Consider the following 20,827-nt stretch of genomic DNA (forward strand, 5'->3'; position numbering starts at 1 on the left):
CTGTTTCTGTTTTTCAGGGGTCTAGAGGATTGAAATCAGACTCTGCTTCGCCATTTTTATTAATGGGCTTGACAAGGCTTTGGGCAAATATTACGGGTTTGTAAGTGTACCATAAGCCGAGGGAGGAAAATAGAACAACAATTGAATGGGCATTATATGGGTCTAATTTTAAGCAGGCTTGGGCATCACAGGTCACACGAGTGAATCGCTATAACAGCCCAACCTAAGAAAAGGGAAAAAAAAATCTAAGATAGGTGCCTAGGTGGTCCACCAGGGCTTGCACGTGCCCAAACGTCTTTTCTAATTGCTTCCAAAGTTCCAAGTCCAAGCAGAAGAAGATATTCGCATTTTGAGTCGCTTCTAAAATATTCCACGTCTCCCCATATTCCATATACTTTTTATGAAGTGAAATAATTTATTCTATACTATATAATAAAAAGTGAGCTTAGAAGTTGTAATTGCGCAAGTTGCTTCACTAAATAGAAGAAATTTTTTAAAATTTTAAAATTTTAAAAATATATAATTTTTTCTCCTATAATTTTTAAGTTGATAAAAATCTTAATTTGATTACAATTGAAATTCTTCATCTAATCCATCAACTATAATTTCTAAGTTGATAAAAATATTAATTTGATTACAATCTAAATTCTTCATTTAATCCATTTAATCTTTATTTTTTAAGTGTAGTGTATTGTAATCCAAATTCTGCATCTAATCCTTATTTGAACCTGTAGTGTATTATAAAAAAAAATTAGTTTTAACAAAACATGCAACTTACATTAAGAAATTAGTTTTAACAAAACATGCAGCTTACATTAAGAAATAACTGTTTTAACAAAACATGCTACCTACATTTAACAAAACTTAAAATTTTAAAAAGAGATTAAATTTAGTTGGTTTTCTTCTTTGAAAAGTAAATTTAGTTGGTTGGTTCCCTACAACTACAACCTACAATTGTGACTATCTAAATATTATCAAAAAAATCTAAAATAATAGGATAGAAAGAAAAAAAAATCCAAAGCGTAAAATATTAAAATGTGTAGTTGTGTATCTAGAAGTATAGCTAATCCCATGAATTTAAAATAAAATAAAAAGAAAAAAAAAAGAAAGAAAAAACAGCACTTTCCTTGAAAGGATATACATATGGGGAGGAATCTTATCATATACTATATAATAAAAATTAGGTTTAGAAGCGTGATTGCGCCAAGTTGTTGCACTAAATAGCAAATTTTTTTTTAAAAAAAAATACTATAATTTTTTTGTACTTATCTTCTTCTCTTATAATTTCTAAATTGATAATAATCTTAATTTAATTACAATCCAAACTTTTCATTTAATCCTTTTATTATTATAATTTATAAGTTGATAAAAAATTTTAATTTGATTACAATTCAAACTATTCATCTAATCAGTTTCCAAAAAAAAAAAAAAACTATTCATCTAATCATTTTTTTTTAAATTTAAGAGACAAAAAAAAAACAACAATCTTCATCTATTCTTTTTTTTTTTTTATTTAAATTATGTTATTTCCTGTATAAAAATAAAAAATAAAAAACAACATAAAACCCAAAAAAAAAAAATAGCTACATATTCAATAGCAAAATCTTCCACTTCAGACTTGAATTTTTTTTTTATAGATAATTATTGTTCATACTGATTTACCAAATTTTTTTTTGGATAAAGTTAAAAAAAATTTGTAAATAAGGTAATAAGTATTTGAGTTCAAAGTAAACACCTTCTCTTTCTTCTAAAAAAAAAAGTATCTATTCTATATATAATAAATGTTTGTTCTTCTAAAAAAACCTTTTTTTTTTTTTTTTTTTTTTTTTCTGTTTTGGTTATAAAAGAAAAGTTTCCATTTTTCCATAAAAAAATGTTTTCATTTTTCTTTCTCTTCATATGACCTTTTTTTCTTCATTTTTTATGAGATTTATGAGATAGCAACAAACAAATTGATTATAAATCTTAATGCCAACAAGATTTGAATTCTATATCAAATGAAACCCTACCTCTCTCTCTCTCTCTCTCTCTCTCTCTCTCTCTCTCTCTCTCTCTCTCTCTCTCTCTCTCTCTCTCTATATATATATATATTACAGGTATACAAGTATGCATTATTTCTTCATTATTATTTTTTCATTTTGTTTAAACTATTTTTCTTTAACTTCAAACATATTAATAAAAACTTTTGACACACATTTCAACTCAATTCATAATATTAAACTTTCGTACTCATTTATTCTCTTTTACAATAATTGATTTAGGTTTTAGTTACATACTTACATTTTCATCTCTCAAAGTGATAGAGAAAACAAACAGGTTTATTCTTTATTCTTTTTCTAAATTTATATCTTAATTTATAATTTGTGTTAATTTCTTAATTTTAAATCATGCATAAGTTTGATTATATTCTTTATATTGAATGTAAATTGTTGTTTATAGGTTTTTTGTTGTATTATATTCACTGGAAAAAAAAAGAAACAAAATAAAATAAAAGAGTTTATATAAATTTGACAACAAAGCTAAATAGATAAGTCTAAAAAATGTTTACTAATAATAGTTTTATCAATAACTTTTTATTAACAAGATTTTAAAAAAAAAATGAATAAAGAGATAATTTATTAACGTGATACAAAATCTACTATAACTTTTTTAAGGGATTGGTTTAAAAAAATTTCAAACTAATTTTCTAATTATTAACTGTAAGTGCACAATTGCACCTGGACCCAAAGAAGATTATGGGCTCAGGCCCAATGAGCCTTAAACAATAAAATTTGTAGAGTGTGGGCTTGAAACCTAGGTTAGAAGTGCGGGGAGCTTAATAACAGGCTTTTATAAACGAATACAGGTAAATAACGAACGATAATTGCAAATGGATCTCCTCGGACTCGAGTCGAGGACTACTTCTTTATTATTTTTCTTTCTTTCTTACAGGTTACAATCCTTTATTTCTTTTCTTTTTCTTTAGAGAGAGAGAGTCAGCGAGAGAGAAAAAGATCAAGATCCCCCCTTCCTTTTGTATTCCTCCTCCCTTAAATACCCCTTTTTAGATGCCCTTTGGGACCCTGACTAGAAGTTTCTGCCCTACTGTTCAGGGGTCACTTCCCCATTAATGCGGCCAGGGAGGTAGGTGCAGAGTCTTTAATGCGGAGGTGGCAGCCTTTACTCTAGATATTTTCCTTAACACTAGGGTATCGAGAAGGTTCAGGGTTTCCCCCTTTAACCATTAGTCTTTCTAGAGTTGAGCTTTGACCTTCATAATGAAACTTTGAATTCTCTAGGGCTTGTCCGAGGAGAAGCTCGTCCTCGGCTGTAACCTTGGACCCTCGGCGTATTGGCCAATTCGTAGAGTTCAATTCTGAAGCAGGTCGGCCCTTCATGCTACAGTCCAAAGGCTCATATGCCCATTTGGGTCCTTTTACTCCCCACATTAACTACTATGCGTTAACTTCTAACTACTAAAGCCCACAATTGAAATAATAATCTGTATGGGATACCATTTCCAAAGATTAATATCTTAAATATTATATATTATATGCTGACCTCTTTTTTTCAAAAGAAGCATTTCTCTCTCTTGTCACAAAATAAATGGATTATAATAAGAATTAGCTAGAAAGGGGTAAGACTACACCACCTTTTTTCTACAATAAATATTAAATTATGATAATTTTTTATGCATATACACGCGTTACACAAAGTGATTATAACAATAATAAGCTAGACAAGGTAAGACTACACCACCTCTTTTCTACAATAAATGTTAAATTCATATTATTTTTTTATGCATATATAGACACATGTAGTGTTCAACACATAAGACTTAAACTTGGTAGGGTGAAACTCACTCAAGTTTCAGTGTTTTTTTCCATGGTTTCAAGGGAAAAAATTAGATTCTCATGTAAGTCTTACTCTACTTCAAATTTTTAAATGTTTAATAATTTAGATTGTTTTTAATTATTGAATTGAGGTTTCACTTAAACATGATTTCAATTATTGTTTTGGATAATTTTTAACAATTAAATTCAAGGGTTTTCCATTTAAATATATGCGATTAATTGAGCCTTAAAGTTCAATATATTATTGAAGATCATTTTATATATATTTTTGAGTACCTCTACTATCTTACATTCAATTATATATATATATATATATATATATATATATGCATTTTATGATACCTTAGTCTCACGCAACATGCATTCATTATGTAACTTAAAAGTAAAATATTTATTTATTTTAAGTAAATTAATAAAAAATGATTTACATATGAATTTTGATTAAGCTATGCATCGGACAAGCATAATGCTAGTTAATAATAAATTTGTTGTCTACTTTTTTCAAATATATTTTGTTTTAATTAATTTATTTTTTGGATAAATATCAAATTTTTGGATAGCCAAAAAAAAAGAAGCTAATAACATTAAAAAATTGATCTTTACCGTATATTAGGGAAAAAATTGTAATTAACGTTAACAACTTGATTTTTATGGTATTTGATTTTAAATAAATTCCTTCTTTTTTTTTCTTTGCTTATAACAACTTCTTCACAATTTAAAATTATTATTCTAAATAAAAACAACTTCTTATGAACTTTTTTTATTTTTTTTGGTTGAAGTTTACCATGGTTGAAATTTTATTTGTTATGGATAATAGTTTTAGAATACCATAACTCTCATATTTATATTTTCAAGTCACTTTAAACAGCAAGGCCAAATTCATGATTTTTTTTCATTAATATTTTGAACGTCCAAGTTTCTATAATTTTTTAGGGTTATTTGTTATTTGTTTTTCTCTCAAATTCAGTCTCTCTTGGCTTCAAAAAATAAATTCCCAATTTTGTTTGGTTTATTTATTTATTCATTTTTTTCTAGAGAGTTTTCCAAACACTCGATCAAAATTTTTTCTCAAAAAAATTTCTTGAAGTTTATATTTACACATTTTGTTTTGATAAGGAGAAATTCGGTGCCTCCTCCCTCACTTTCCAAGACAAAAATTCAATTCTTACGTAAGTTTATCTACTTTTATTTTTTAATGTCTAGTAATTTGGGTTGTTCATAATTCTTAACTATTACATTGAGGTTACTACTTAAATATGCTTTCAATTATTATTATTTAATTATTGAATTCAAGGTTTTTCATTTAAATATGCACTTGAGTTTTGATCATGCAAACTCTCTTTTATATTTTTCAGACATCTCCTTTTATATTAGTTGCATAGTTATCTACCATATTCCATTCAATTAATTTTTGACTTATATACGATTTTTTTATTTATAAAAACTTAATCTTACACAATGTGCATTCATTATATAACTTAAAATAAAAGGTTGTTTATTTTAAAAAAGAGTAAAAGATTACTTTGTTTTTATAATCTATTTAATTTTAATTAATATAATTTTTTTTTCATTAATTTACACATGATTCTTGATAAGTCATGCATTGCACGAGCATAATATTAGTAATTATATATAGTAAGTATATCAAACAAAATTATTCATGTCTCAACCATATTGAGCAATCATTATTAGTTACTTAAAAAAAAAGATCAGCACATTTTATAATCTGAATCCTGAATTATAGAAACTTTGGTACAAAAAGCCTCTAGATGCACATGCAAATGCAATCACCCCCAAGTGAAAGTATCTCAAGTATGCATCACTCCTTTTAGTTACCTACCATTTCCTTTCATTTGTCCCTTTTAAGTCTTTTTAATCCTTGAGAATCCAACCTATATATTTTTTTACTTAATAAATAATGTAAAAATTGGTCAAGCTATTTTAATAATAATTCACTTTTATTTTATGATTGTTGTTAACAAGTGTCTCAAGATATGGATTAAACCGCATTTAATACTACATTGAATAATATTTATATTATATTTATATTTGTATATATATATTTTAAAATGTTCAAACTATATACAAATATCAAGAAAAACGCCAATTACTAAATTTATACATTCAAAGTTTCAAACTATTAAATTATTGAAAAATGTCCCTTTCCTTTTTCCATTCCGCCTCTTTCTTTACTTTGTTCCAATAGAGTCTAAGGCAAAGCAATGGTGGTTCGTATGCCTACTTTACCTACTTAGGAAAAGGGAATACACTTTCTTTGGTTTCCAGGTTTATGAATTGGATTGAGTTAGCGTCATGCTATCACAACAGAATCAAGAAGGAGTGATACTTTAGTTTATACCCTTTATTTGTACCGTTCAAATATTCCCTATTCACATGATTTATTTCCTTTACAAAGAGGGAAGAGTCCAACCAAATTCTTCTAATGTCTAATATTAGATAATACTATTCACCCACAAGCCCTTATTAAAATCATTGACATCCCTATCAATTGATTGTCACAATTTTATACTATTTACTTAAATTTAAATATTTTTTTTATACAAAATAGAAATTATACTATAACCTAATTTAGGTGTATATGTGTGTGTGAAATTTCCTCTTTTACCTCTCACATTTCACAAATATTTATATTTGTGAAGTGGCAATCGCATCAAGTATGTATTGTGGTAACTTAAATTTAAATACTATTTGTAAGGACCTAAAAACTCATAAACCCGCTAAGTATCCCACTGCTTGTTCCTTAACCAAAGGTCCGAATACAATATATTTGGTAGAGAGGGTCCAACAACAAAAGTCCCCCTTCCATATCTTCCAGCTCCTATTTATATCATTCGTTCCTATTATCTCAGCCTTACACCTTGCCATCTATCAAGCTTTTTCCCCCGACACCTGTCTGTCGATAACAGAACAAAGCTCTAACTCTGCGTTTCACACTGTTCAGGTCATATCTACATTAATGCAACGGACAAAGTTGATATTTTCTAATTAATGCGGCTAGAAAAGTTGGTGCCAGACATTTAATGCAATCTTCTAGATTATCCTGCCACATTTAGATATTTGCAATATGTCCCTTATGTTACCAGTGCCCATGCCACCTCATCTTCGGGTATTATCAGGTAAATTTCCTTATTCCTTTATTTCCTCTTGCTTGCTACGTGTCGGCTTTCCCTTCCTCGGGTCCTCAGGTTCTTGGGTCTTCGGCACCTCACACTATTAATCTAAAATAATTAGTCCTAATTTTTTTTTTGGATTGTCAATGACTTCACGTAGAGGAAAAGAAGAAGAATCTCCTCATGGAGTTTGTCCCTCCCCAACTTAAAACGTATCGAAAAAAAAAAAAATTATTAATTTCCTCACACAGTCTGAGGCCGCTTTAAAAACACACCTGAGAGTCACTTCATCAATACTAAAAAGTGTAGAGAAAGGAAGCAGAAGCATAAGAAACAAAACTTCTTTTCCTTTTCTCTACCATTTCATTTTCAATCAGAAATCCAAAATCCCTAAACATTTCAATTCCCACACTCAAACCATGAAATCCAAGAAATCCCAATTCCCAGAAAAGAAGCCACAGAGGAAAACGATCCCACCTTACATGAAAGCCATCTTAGGTGGTCCAATAGGGTTTGCACGTGCCCAACTGTCTTTTTCTAAATGCTTCCAAAGTTCCAAGTCCAAGCAGAAGAAGATATTCGCATTTTGAGTCGCCAGTAAAATACTCCACGTCTCTACATATATTATATAGGAAATGTTAACCAGCACCGTGCTGGTTGACATTTCCTCTTTTGTGTTTAACTTAAAAAGAGGAAAAAAAACTGTAAAAAAAATTGCTAAAAGAAATAAAAAAAAAAGACCAAAAATTGAAAAATTATCAAAAGTTAGAAAAGTTACACAAAAAATTACTCAAAATGTGTTGTTAATCCCGTTAACACAACCCATATTATATATACTTATAACCTCTTTCTGATGTGTATTTGTTACATCTCAACCGTATTGAGCAATCATTATTAGTTACTTAAAAAAAAAAAAAAAAACAGCATGTTTCATAATCTGAATCCTGAATTAGAAACTTTGGTACCACACGTGAAAATATCCCAAGTATGCATCACTCCTTTTAGTTAACTACCGTTCCCTTTCATTTATCCCTTTTGAGTCTTTTTAATCCTTGAGAATAGAATCCAAACTATATATTTTTTCACTTAATAAATAATGTAAATATTTTTTTTGGGGTAAGCTGCTAAGAAAGAAAACAAATTAAGAATTATTAAAAGGCATTGTCCTATTTGGTCCCAAAGAAAATTCGTCAAACTATTTTAATAATCATTCACTTTTATTTTATAATATTTGTTAATAAGTGCCCTCAAGACATAGGTTAAACCGCATATAATACCACATTGAATAATATATATATATATATAGTCAAACTATATACAAATATCAAGAAAAACGCCAATTACTAAATTTATACATTCAAAGTTTCAAACTATTAAATTTTTGACAAATGTCCTTTTTCTTTCTCCATTCTGCCTCTTTCTTCACTTTGTTTCAATTGACTCTAAAGCAAAGTAATAGTAGTTCATATGCCTAATTTACCTACTTGATAAAGGGGAACACACTTTCTTTTGTTTTCAGGTTTATGAATTAGATTCGGTCAGCGTCGCGTTGTCACAACATAACCAATAACCAAAAGGAATGAGCGAGTGGCACTTTGGTTAATACCCTTTATTTGTACCCTTGAAATATTCCCTATTCACATGATGTATTTCCCTTGAAATATTCCCTATTCACATGATGAAATATACCTTTTTATATATATATATATATATAATATATATATCAATAATAATAGATGAAATTAAGAGAAATTAAAATTAAAATTTTAAATTAAAAATTTAATTTTATGTCATATATTTAAATTTAAATTTTAATTTGATGATAAAAAGTATCATCACAAAAGTCATAAAAAATAAAAAATAAAAACTCATCGAATTTGTCCCTCCCCAACTTAAAACGTATCGAATAAAAAAAAAACATTATTAATTTCCTCTCTCAGTTTGAGGCTGCTTTTAAAAACACACCTGAGAGAGTCACTTCACCAGTACTAAAAAAAGAGTAGAGAAAAGGAAGCAGAAGCATAAGAAACAAAAACACTTCTCTTGCTTTTCTCTACATTTCATTTTCAATCAGAAATCCAAAAATCCCTAAACATTTCAATTCCCCACACTCAAACCATGAAATCCGAGGAATCCCAATTCCCGGAAAAGAAGCCACAGAGGAAAACGATCCCACCTTACATGAAAGCAATCTCAGGCTCGCTCGGCGGAATCGTGGAGGCCTGTTGTTTGCAGCCGATCGACGTTATCAAGACCCGGCTCCAGCTCGACCGGTCCGGGAATTACAGGGGAATAATCCACTGCGGCACCACGATTACTCGCTCCGAGGGCGTGCGAGCCCTGTGGAAGGGCTTGACTCCCTTCGCTACTCACCTCACTCTCAAGTACACGCTTCGAATGGGCTCCAATGCCATGTTTCAGAGCGCTTTCAAGGACTCTGAGTCTGGGAAGATCAGCAATAAGGGGAGGTTGCTCTCTGGGTTCGGTGCTGGAGTCCTCGAAGCTCTCGCTATCGTTACGCCTTTTGAGGTTTGTTTTTGTTTGTTAATGCGGATTTTTTAATTTCGTATTTTTCTCGGGAAAACGTTTTACTGGAAAATGCTTTTTTTTACATGATTTGAAACTTGCATGTGTTTTAATTGATTTCAAATCCAATTTTTGGCTTAGTGAAGTTGAAATCAACTTATTTGCAGCTACTATTTTCGTTGTGTTTTTGCTGTTTAGCTAAGAATCACGGACACGGCAATAATGCTGAAAAAAAAATTGGACACGGCAATAATGCAGAAAAAAATTTGGACACGGCACGATGAGATAGAAGAAGTAATTAATATAAATATATATTTAGGTATATTTTATCTTTATTTTCAGTTTTTGAAATGAATAGCAATTATCGAAATACAAATTAAAACTAAGCCTGTGGCACTAATACATGGCAATTCATCGCTAAAGTAACAAAAAAAAAAATGTATTATCAAGAAAATCAGGCTGGGCTTTTCATTATCAAATGAAGATTACTGAAGAAAGAGAAATGTTTTGTTATCAATTCTTAATCCTTCTTAATTTTTGTTCCTGAATCCTAAGTTCTTAATGGAGAATGATTTGAGACTCTGGTTACTAAATGGAGTATTGTTATGGTCTAGGGAGGCCAGTTGTCAAATCATGATACCTGCTGTAATACAAGTTCTTTAGGTCCACCTATTTAATTTTCTCATTTTGCTGCACTTGAGCGCTAATTGGTCGGTCGTCTGCGTTGGACTTTGATACATGAGTGCAAAATGTGATCAGAGGTAGTTGTTTATGTTCTCCAGGATTCTCTCAAACACAATTTCTTCTTCTTTCTTGTCTTCTATCTCTTGATGTGAGATGTATGTACATAATTTGCTGTTAAAATGGGTGCAATAGCTCTTAATTTAAAATTGTAGCCTCGAGTTACTTTGAAATGGGCGAGAAAGGAACTTACGTACTTTTGAAGGAAAAGGGTCACTGGTGGCATATCTCAAGACCCTATAGGAATGGACATTAGCAGCCCACTTTACTCCTTTTCGTCTATCGGACTTTATAGATGATATGCCCTTGGATGATAATGTCTGGCATATCTCAAGTTTTCAATTCTTCAGACCTTATATGAATGAACACCATCTGGAGATCACTTTTCTCCTTTTAGTCTATTGGACTTCATAGATGAAAGTGTCTTGCTTATTATCTTTGTATATTTTCCTTGTCTTATTTTGACGCTTTCTTCGCATACTTCTTGTGTACTAGGATTACACCTCTTCTGCACTTTTTAATGAATTTTAGTTAAGAAAATATTAAATTGCAACCTCAGTTATGTCAACCATCAATGCCCACAATATTATTTGTGTAATCTGCACATAGATTGGCCTTGTGAGGAATATGTTATTTACAAATAGCAAGATATTTGAAAGTTCTGCATGGTGTGTTGTGTGTTTAAACAGCTTGCTTATCAGAATCAGAATGAAAAGAAATCAAGAAATTTAGTTTTAGTGATTTGTATGAGTTGAGAAGATACTACTGTGCTTTTTGTAGTTGGATGGAGTGATTGAACTTTTATCTTTGACTGTAGAGGCATTACCTACCTTAATGCATTCTCTGTGTCTTATGAGGAAATTGGGGATTACTTGGTGCAGGTGGTTAAAATTAGATTGCAGCAACAGAGAGGTTTGAGTCCTGAGCTTCTGAAGTATAAGGGTCCTGTGCACTGTGCTCGTTTGATCATCCGGGAAGAAGGCATCCTTGGTCTCTGGGCAGGGGCTGCTCCAACTGTTATGCGTAACGGGACAAACCAGGCTGCCATGTTTACAGCGAAAAATGCTTTTGATGTACTATTGTGGAAAAAACATGAAGGTGATGGGAAAGTCCTCCAACTATGGCAGTCTATGATATCAGGATTTCTTGCAGGTACAGCAGGTCCTGTGTGTACTGGACCCTTTGACGTTGTGAAAACAAGGTTGATGGCTCAAACCCGGGAGGGAGGTGCATTGAAATACAAAGGTATGATCCATGCCATCAGAACAATATATGCAGAGGAAGGGCTTCTTGCCTTGTGGAAAGGACTTTTGCCGCGACTCATGAGGATCCCACCTGGCCAGGCCATAATGTGGGCTGTGGCTGACCAAGTGACTGGGTTTTATGAGGGGAGATATCTTCGTGGTGCACCCTTGTAGGTATCATTCACATTGTTTTGCTTGTATGTTCCATTGCAAGCATAGAGTTAAGAAATTGTTGTAACATTTTTAATTTCATTAGTGTGAACATCAGAATAAAAAATCATATCAATAATTTTGAGGTGCAAGTAAAGTGGGGAGGGGGGCCTAGGGGCAGTAATGACCAATCCTTCTAGCTTTGGAAATTTATTTTATGTTAGTGGAAGGACATTTTTTTTTTGGATGTATTGATAATTTGAAGTGGGAGGATTTGAAGTCTCAATTGAAAATATCATAAGGTGCGAGTTGAGTTACATGACTCTTGACAAGTTGAAGGAATTTGATGTGGCCAAAGAATGGATTTGAGGAGGCAGCAGATGTCTTAGCATCCCTTTTGGACATCTGAGAAATCAGTACATTGAACAATTTGAACTTTAATTTGGTGACTTCTTTAGTGGTACCTCCTTGGGGAAAGCAAAGTTTTTACTTTATGATTTCCTCATTCACTCGAAGGGAAGTATATTTGTTTGTCTAGGTGCAGTAGGAGAGTACTGCCTGACCAGAAAAAGTTTTTATTACCTGACTTCCTCACTGTAATAAGCATTGAACAACTAGAAAAAGTTCAATACAAAACAAGCAACATAACTTAAGATGCACACAAAATATGGATTCCAGTGTACTACCAATAAGAAAGTTAAAACAAAGATCTGGGAGAAGTATCATAAAGTATTTCCTTCTTCTGTTGTTGACATGTTGTTAACCCCCATTAGCCAAAACATCAGCACACATATTTGCCTCCAGTAGTGTGCTTTGCTTCCCAGTGCCCAGTATGTTCCTGCAATTAGATTAGGAGCATAGGGTGGGGATGCTTTGTGTTAATTGTTAAATGGTCATGTGGTGGTAACTGGTAAGCAAAGAATCTGCTTAGCTAAGACTCTCTTAAAGCCTCTATTCTAGGTTAATAGCAACCCGAATCTAAAGGAGGGCCCATAATATTACAATAACACTATTAGTCCATTTAGTATAAGAAAAGAATCCCAACCATGGGCAACGCAAGGTAGCAGAAACAAAGGCCTCTCTTCCAAGCATCCCAAACACAAGGTCTACCTTCCATTTACCATCTTTATTCCCTTCGAGCAAACATTGGTGTTCAATTTGACTATGTTGGATAGAGGAGGACACCATACAACATGTAAACTATGGCCGATCTTATTGATAGAGTTAATTAGAAGAATTTAGTAGAACAAACTCATTGCAGAAAATAAAGCCATTGCGAGCTAATAGTTCAGATGATAAATAGAAAAATAATGTACTAAGATATAACTTTTAGAGTAGTGTCATTACACCTGTGAAAATTGCACTAAAAACATGACTTGAAGTCACAATTTTAAATCGAGTCATGATTTCAATACAATTTTTGCATGTATAAATGTGTGTGCAACAAATATTTTCCTAACTTTTATAGGAGCTAACCAAATAATTCAAAAAGCAAATAGAAAATTGATGTTCCGAGATAACTTTTATAAGAGCTAATCAAATAGTTCAAATAGCAAATAGAAAAATGATGATTCAAAACATATCCTTAATGGTAGATATTTAACACTAGAAATAAACCAGGCATTTCATTTCCTCTAATCATATGGTGGGAGTTCAAAAAGGGCAAAATGTAGCACGTGAACATTTAAGCTTAGCCCACACACAATCCCTCCTTTATAACATGAAGTGTACATTATGATGCAATTTTTTGCAAATTGCTTATTTGTTGAAAGTTTGTAAATTATAGTTATATTCATAAAAAAGTGATGCTCTAAAGTTGTATACGATTACACTCGCAATGAAGCTAAAAAACTTAAAAAATAAGGGTTTGTTTGGTAAGTAATTCCAAACTCACATTTTCACATTTTAAATAACATTACACACATTTTCACCCACACATATTTCAAAAAACTACAAAAATTATTTCTCAAATTACTTTTTCAAACACTCCCTAAAAATTGATTACAAACATATGATACAAAACACCACAAAGAATGTCACTGTCCATTGAATTGTCACTACCCATTAAAAAAAATATAAAATGTTGTTATATATTTTTGATAATGTTACTTTCCATTATTAAAAATACAGAATGTAGTTACCCATTGAATTATCACTTAACTCGTCTCCCGTTATATATAAAAAGTTTGCAAAATCATCGTATCATATATATAAGCCAAGCTTACTCAACAATAAATATATATATATATATATATATATATATATATATATATAAATGTTACATCACCCAATAACTTGTTATAAAATGAATATTTTGAAAATCTAATCGTTGAATTACATGTTTTATATGTTTTTAACATGCATACCAATTTTCATGTCTATTGAATGTAATTTACCATTTGATTCATAAACTCATCTTTTATGCATAATTTTAAATTACAAAAATTTGAATTTAAACAATTGATTGATGACATAGCTATGAATCTTTGATCATCTTGAAATTTTGTAAGTATGGAGAATATACGAAGATAATGTAATCTAACGGTAGGTTTGTCAAAATTTGCATCAAATTAAAAAATATTAAGTAGTGTAACATTACTTAGAGTTACACCAGGTGCAACTTGAATCAAATCCATATATATATATATATATATATATATATATATATATATATATATATAAAAAGCCAAGGACAGAAATTTTCCAAATATGTCATATGCATTAAAAAAAATGTTTTAGTAGTAAAGACAATAAGACATATAATTATAGGACAAGGTTTAGGTACGGTACTTTTTTATTTTATTTTATGAGAATTAGGTACAGTACTTAAGTTCTCATTTTAAGATTCAGAGCTATGTGGATTTTTTCTCATAAGATGGAAGCATATTTTTTAGTTAAATAGTTACATAACTGAATCTTAAGAGGAGACCTAAGAAACAACACTTAAGATATAAAATCTAAGTTTTGTCCATAATTATATATATCACACATCACTATTCACTACCTAAAAAATGCTGAAAATATACTAATGTACCATACGTTATATAGTATATGGTACTATAGTGTAATAATTAATAAAACATTAAAATTCAAAGGTTTCAAACATTAAAAAAAGAAGAAGTTAAAATAAAAAAAAAAAGAAAAAAAAGAAAACCCTATTACTCAGAGGCCAAGCTGGTCCATAACGAAAAATGCTCTATATAAACTGACGCTGGCGTAAGAATCGCAACCCTAGCTTAAAGCTTTTTAGTCATAGCCACCTCCACCTTTCACTTTGTCTCTCTCTGTCTCTCTCTCTCTCTCTCCTTTCCTTCATCTCTATCTCTATCTCTCCCTTAAACCCTAGCTCTCAAAGCTCGCTACCGCTTCACTTCCTCGCCGCCATTTTCTTCGAGTAAGAAACTCTCCCTATCTTCTCTCTATAATTCATTCTCCATTTCACACGCTTCGCCTCTAAACCCAATCAATTCGACTCTCTTCTTTTTTTTTTTCTGTTGCAGAAGGAGTTTTTCTTAAAGCTCCTAAACGATGTCGTCGGACGAAGAAAGAGAAGAGAAGGAGTTGGATCTCACTTCCCCTGAAGTCGTCACCAAATACAAAAGCGCTGCCGAGATCATTAACAGTATATATATATAAATATGTTCACACACGCGCACACAAAAAAATCTTAATTTTTGATGTTGTTTATTTGATTTTAGCTTTGTATTGATTAAGATAGTGTGAAATTTTCGCAGAGGCTTTGCAATTAGTCGTGTCTGAATGCAAACCAAAGGCTAAGATTGTAGATGTTTGCGAGATTGGCGACTCGTACATTAGAGAGTGAGCTTTTTTCAAATTTTGAACTGAGATACTGTTATTGTGGTTAGTCTTATTATGTTTAGTTTGTAATGATTTTTGTGGGTGTTTTGTTTTATATATAAAAATTAAGGCAAACTGGCAATATGTACAAGAATGTTAAGAAGAAGATCGAAAGGGGTGTTGCGTTCCCAACTTGCATTTCTGTAAACAACACTGTGTGTCATTTCTCTCCGCTCGCGAGCGATGAGACCGTGATGGAAGCTGGTGATGTCCTGAAAATGTGAGCTTTCTTGAATTTCTGTTTTGGGTTTTTAATTTTTATGGACAATGTAAAAGTGGGGTTCAATTGGATTGGATAGAATGGCGAAAAAGAATATATGTGGCCAACCCCAACTGGTCTGTTGGTCAATCACTTGTTATTGTACTAATATAATAGTGGCTGAAATATTTTTATACAAATTTTGAATGGTTTGAATGTTTATTTTTTTTGTGGGGACAGTGATTTGGGTTGCCATATAGATGGGTTTATTGCGGTTGTGGCACATACTCATGTTCTTCAGGATGGGCCGGTTACTGGAAAGGCAGCTGATGTAATTGCGGCAGCTAATACGGCTGCGGAAGTTGCTTTGAGGCTTGTAAGGCCGGGAAAGAAGGTAAATTTTCAGTAAAATTTATGTCTTGTATTTTCAATTTGTGACATTTGATTAGAGATTCATGATTGTTCGAATTATGTTGGTGTTTGGGTTGTTTGTGATATGCCTGTTTGGGTTATATGCTTATATTTGATCACATATGAAAGATGCTTTCGGAGTCTTGTTATCAATATCATGGGCTGCTTTTGCTTTGATGTTGATTTCTGTGTCCTCTGAGTTGCACTGTTGTGGAAGTTAATTCAAGAACTTCCAAATGAAGCTTTTGTTGTTGTTTGATTTGTCGGTTTTCATCTAGACACTTGGGGCTGTTTAATCTGCTATATGCTTGGCATTCTTGCTGAAGCATGACAATGATGTTATTTGAGCATTTAATTCTTGTTTAGTTATGATTCTTTCAGTTCATGGGAGAGTTGAGAGAGTTCATGCTCTTTTTTATCATGCTTTATTTCTCTCTCCTTTTTCTGGGTTATTAGCCCATTTCACTCTGTATTCTTCCTTTCCAAAATTTCTTTTGGCAAGTTTAATCAGATTTTTTTCTCGATTTTTAATATTGGAAATAATATGCTTCAGTTCTCATTGCACCCCTAAATGATGAACTCTTTATAATAAGCTATGGGTATACATCCAAATGAAGCATTTGTCATAGTTACTCTGATAGGGGAACGATCGATCTCTAAACTTTGAGAAATACTTATTTCATTCACTTGAGATTGACTACCTGAATTCTGTATATCCACTCTACTTTTCCAATGACATTTATTTAACCATTGATACTGAATGTTGGACAATTTCACATGATGAAATTGTCTATGTGACATAATTTTTCCGATCTGTTTCCACAAGTACTGTTGAATTGATTCTTTTGAAAGTTCCTTTTTTTTTATTAAGGTTCACAAAGGCATCAACATTTTCTCTCTGTCCCTTTTCCTTGGGGGACTAGTATCAGAGAGAGACTAATGGTTCAGTTTCAGTTGCATTTCACGATTTGATTGCTGAAACAAAAAAAAAGTAGAAAGCTGCCTTCTTGCCATTTTCTTTCATAAGGGCAGTTCAGTATAGTCTGTATACTTAAGCTGCTTTCTTAAAACATTCTACATTTATTTTTGATTGTTACAACCATTCATACTTGTATATAAATAAATAAAATCATGGCAACTTTGCCGAGGCAATCGATGTCTTCTTGATTTCCTCTTTTCCCTGTTGCCTATATTGTGCTTTGCCATGCCTGGGGTGCTTTAGGTAGACATATTTTTGTGGTTAATACCTATTCTCCTATGTTGGCCAATATTGTTTCAATTGCTACGACATATTCTCTTTGCTAAGACTTAAGCTTCTGTCTTAAAACATTCTACATTTCTTTTTGATTGTTACAATCGTTCACACTTATATATAAATAATCAAAATCATGCCTAAATATTAAAAATCATGGCAACTTTGCCGAGGCAATCGATGTCTTCTTGATTTCCTCTTTTCCCTGTTGCCTATATTGTGCTTTGCCATGCCTGGGGTGCGTTAGGTAGACATATTTTTGTGGTTAATACCTATTCTCCTATGTTGGCCAATATTGTTTCAATTGATAAGACATATTCTCTTTGCTAAGACTTAAGCTGTTGTCTTAAAACATTCTACATTTCTTTTTGATTGTTACAATCGTTCATACTTATATATAAATAAATAAAGTCATTCCTAAATATTAAAAATCATGGCAACTTTGCCGAGGCAATCAATGTCTTCTTGATTTCCTCTTTTCCCTGTTGCCTATATTGTGCTTTGCCATGCCTGGGTTGCTTTAGGTAAACATATTTTGTGGTCAATACCATTTTTCCTATGTTGGCTAACATTGTTTCAATTGCTAAGACATATTCTGTGTCGTCATTGAAATTTTTATTACCTTGGGGACAAGCTGCTCCATGTCCAAATGGACATCTAAATTTATGCGTATAGCTAAGCACTTGTAGCTGCAATGCAAAATTGCTTTGTTTTCCTGTTAGTGTATTTTTAGCATTTGCTTCATTTGACCTCTCCACAAGAGAGGTATTTTTCCCCTTTGACATGATTTCTACATGATGAAGACTATCATGGGCTATGGATAAGCTCCAATGAAGCGTCTTTTTTGTCATAGTTACACTGATAGAACATCATGTATTTTTGTTCCATCTGTGTGTGCTCGCATGCGTGCGTGCGTGAGTGAGAGTGATTTTGGTTTTGGGTTTCACTACTAGTGAGATGTTTTTTCTACTTTGACATGATGTCTACATGATGAAGACTATCATTGGCTATGGACAAGCTCCAATGAAGCCTCTTTTTAGTCATAGTTACACTGATAGGACATCATGTATTTTTGTTCCATTTGTGTGTGTGTGAGTGAGAGAGATTTCGGTTTTGGGTTTCACTACCAGTGAGGTTTTTTCCCCTTCGACATTGATGTCTACATGATGAAGACTATCATTGGCTATGGACAAGCTCCAGTGAAGCCTCTTTTTTGTCATAGTTACACTGATAGGACATCATGTATTTTTGTTACATTTTTGTGTGAGTGAGAGATATTATGGTTTTGGGTTTCCCCACTAGTTCATGATTTGATTATTGAAACATACGAAGAAGAAAGATGCCTAATTGCTGAAGTTTTTCATAAGGGCATTTGGGTATGTAGTCTGTATACTTGAACTGTTATCTGATCTCATTCAACCAATCTTAACTACAAATAAATCAATAAATAATAATAACAAAGCTTAAATAGTATACTTAAGGGCGACTTTGCCGAGGTGATCAATGTCTTCTTGATTTCCTCTTTTCCCTGTTGCCTATATTGTGCTTGGCCATTCTTAGGGTGCTTTAGGTAGGCATATTTTTGTTGCTAGTACCTATTCTCCCATGTTGACCTACATTATTTCATTTGCTAGGACATATTTGAGTCAGATTCATGAAATTTTGATTCCTTGCTCTTTGTATTCATGGATTTTTTTTATTTCCCTAGGGAACAAGTAGCTCTGGTTACAAATGGACAAGTAATGTTGTTTTTAGTTAATTATTTGTTGCCGCAAAGCAAAGTAGCTTTGTTTCCTGATTCTGGTTTCCTATGCTCACTTTATTTGACCTCCGCATCAGAGTGGTTTTCCCCCCTTTTGATATGATCTCTACATGATGAGGACTATCATGGGCTATGGATAAACTCCAATGAAGCCTCTTTTTGTCATAGTTACACTGATAGAGCATCATGTATTTTTGTTCCATTTGCTTGGAAAAGTTCTCTCTCTCTCTCTCTCTCTATATATATATATATATAACTGATATTTTTACTTGTACTTGCATAAATATGCAGTATGGGACTCATTTTGTATGCAAGAGTTTCAAGGTCCACTTTTTCTTGTGGAAGTAGAGAGCTGCAAATGATTTTCATTGTTGTTATTCCATCTTTCCTTCATATATGTCAATCTAGTGATTGTTCTATGTTTTTATTAGTAGAACTTAATTCTCATATTCTTTAATTATTTGGTTAATTGTATCTTTGTTTGTTTAACAGAACAAAGATGTAACTGATGCAATTCAGAAGGTTGCTGCTGCTTATGACTGCAAAATTGTTGAGGGTGTTCTTAGCCACCAGCTGAAGCAGTTTGTGATAGATGGTAACAAGGTTGTGCTGAGTGTGTCTAATACAGATACAAGAGTTGATGATGCGGAGTTTGAGGAGAATGAAGTTTATGCTATTGATATTGTAACAAGCTCAGGTGAAGGCAAGGTAATGTCAAGTCAAGATAAAATTAAAATGCAATATATGTTCGCTATTCTAATTTATGAGTCCTCAAATTATTTAAATGGAATTTGCAGCCTAAGTTGTTGGATGAGAAGCAGACAACTATTTACAAGAGAGCTGTTGACAAGAACTACCACCTGAAGATGAAAGCATCTAGGTTTATTTTCAGTGAAATAAGCCAGAAATTCCCTATCATGCCATTCACTGCTAGGTATGTTGTGCCTTCACAGAATACTTTCCCTTTTGGTATTGTCTTTTGCGTTCTCTTTAACCTTCATAGAACATGTGGAATTTCTTTACGATAGGGCTCTGGAGGAGAAGAGAGCTCGTCTTGGTTTAGTGGAATGTGTTAATCATGAGCTATTGCAGCCATATCCTGTTCTTCATGAGAAGCCTGGTAAGAAACATATTTCTGGGTTCTATAGCAGATCCTGATCAGTTTCACCCGCAGGAAGGTGATAATGACATTTTGCACTGTTGAATTCCTGGTTTTGCAGGTGATTATGTTGCTCACATCAAATTCACAGTTTTGCTAATGCCAAATGGGTCAGATCGGGTCACATCTCATCCTCTGCAGGAGCTGCAGCCCACAAAGACAATAGATGATCCTGAAATCAAGGCTTGGTTAGCCTTGGCCACAAAGACAAAGAAGAAAGGCGGTGGAAAGAAGAAGAAAGGTAAGCTTGGTCTTGACTGTTTATCTGTAGACTAAGAAGTTAGAATGTAAACTAATTCTGAGTCATTCACCTCTGGAACTAGACTGAATTACTTGTGAATTGCAGGTAAAAAGGGTGACAAAACTGAAGAGTCCACAGAAGCTGATCCTATGGATGAAACAACTACAAATGGTGCTGCATCCCAGGAATGAGTTTTTTTACATTTCATTTTTTTCCAACCCCCGCCTTGTCAATTTTGGTACTTCGTCCATTGTATCAGGTTGAATATGAGCTGGTTTACTAGTCTTTGGACATTAATCTTAATCATGTTTTCTTGCAAA

The 20,827-nt window shown here is 32.4% G+C and overlaps 2 protein-coding genes across 2 annotated transcripts; both read left to right on the top strand.

The window, feature by feature from the left end:
* Positions 1-8,925: 8,925 nt before the first annotated feature.
* Positions 8,926-11,945, top strand: LOC142609662 (mitochondrial succinate-fumarate transporter 1). Its single transcript, XM_075781317.1, has 2 exons — positions 8,926-9,493; positions 11,113-11,945. The coding sequence occupies exons 1-2, from the start codon at positions 9,083-9,085 to the stop codon at positions 11,647-11,649; spliced, it is 948 nt and encodes a 315-aa protein (XP_075637432.1). The 5' UTR covers positions 8,926-9,082; the 3' UTR covers positions 11,650-11,945.
* A 2,880-nt stretch (positions 11,946-14,825) lies between these two features.
* On the top strand, positions 14,826-20,827 carry LOC142610338 (ERBB-3 BINDING PROTEIN 1). Its single transcript, XM_075782143.1, has 10 exons — positions 14,826-15,019; positions 15,126-15,247; positions 15,360-15,444; positions 15,554-15,703; positions 15,923-16,076; positions 19,600-19,815; positions 19,905-20,041; positions 20,136-20,227; positions 20,328-20,507; positions 20,613-20,827. The coding sequence occupies exons 2-10, from the start codon at positions 15,154-15,156 to the stop codon at positions 20,696-20,698; spliced, it is 1,194 nt and encodes a 397-aa protein (XP_075638258.1). The 5' UTR covers positions 14,826-15,019; positions 15,126-15,153; the 3' UTR covers positions 20,699-20,827.

The sequence above is a fragment of the Castanea sativa genome, chromosome 9 (assembly GCF_040712315.1).
Source record: "Castanea sativa cultivar Marrone di Chiusa Pesio chromosome 9, ASM4071231v1".
Lineage (NCBI taxonomy): Eukaryota > Viridiplantae > Streptophyta > Magnoliopsida > Fagales > Fagaceae > Castanea > Castanea sativa.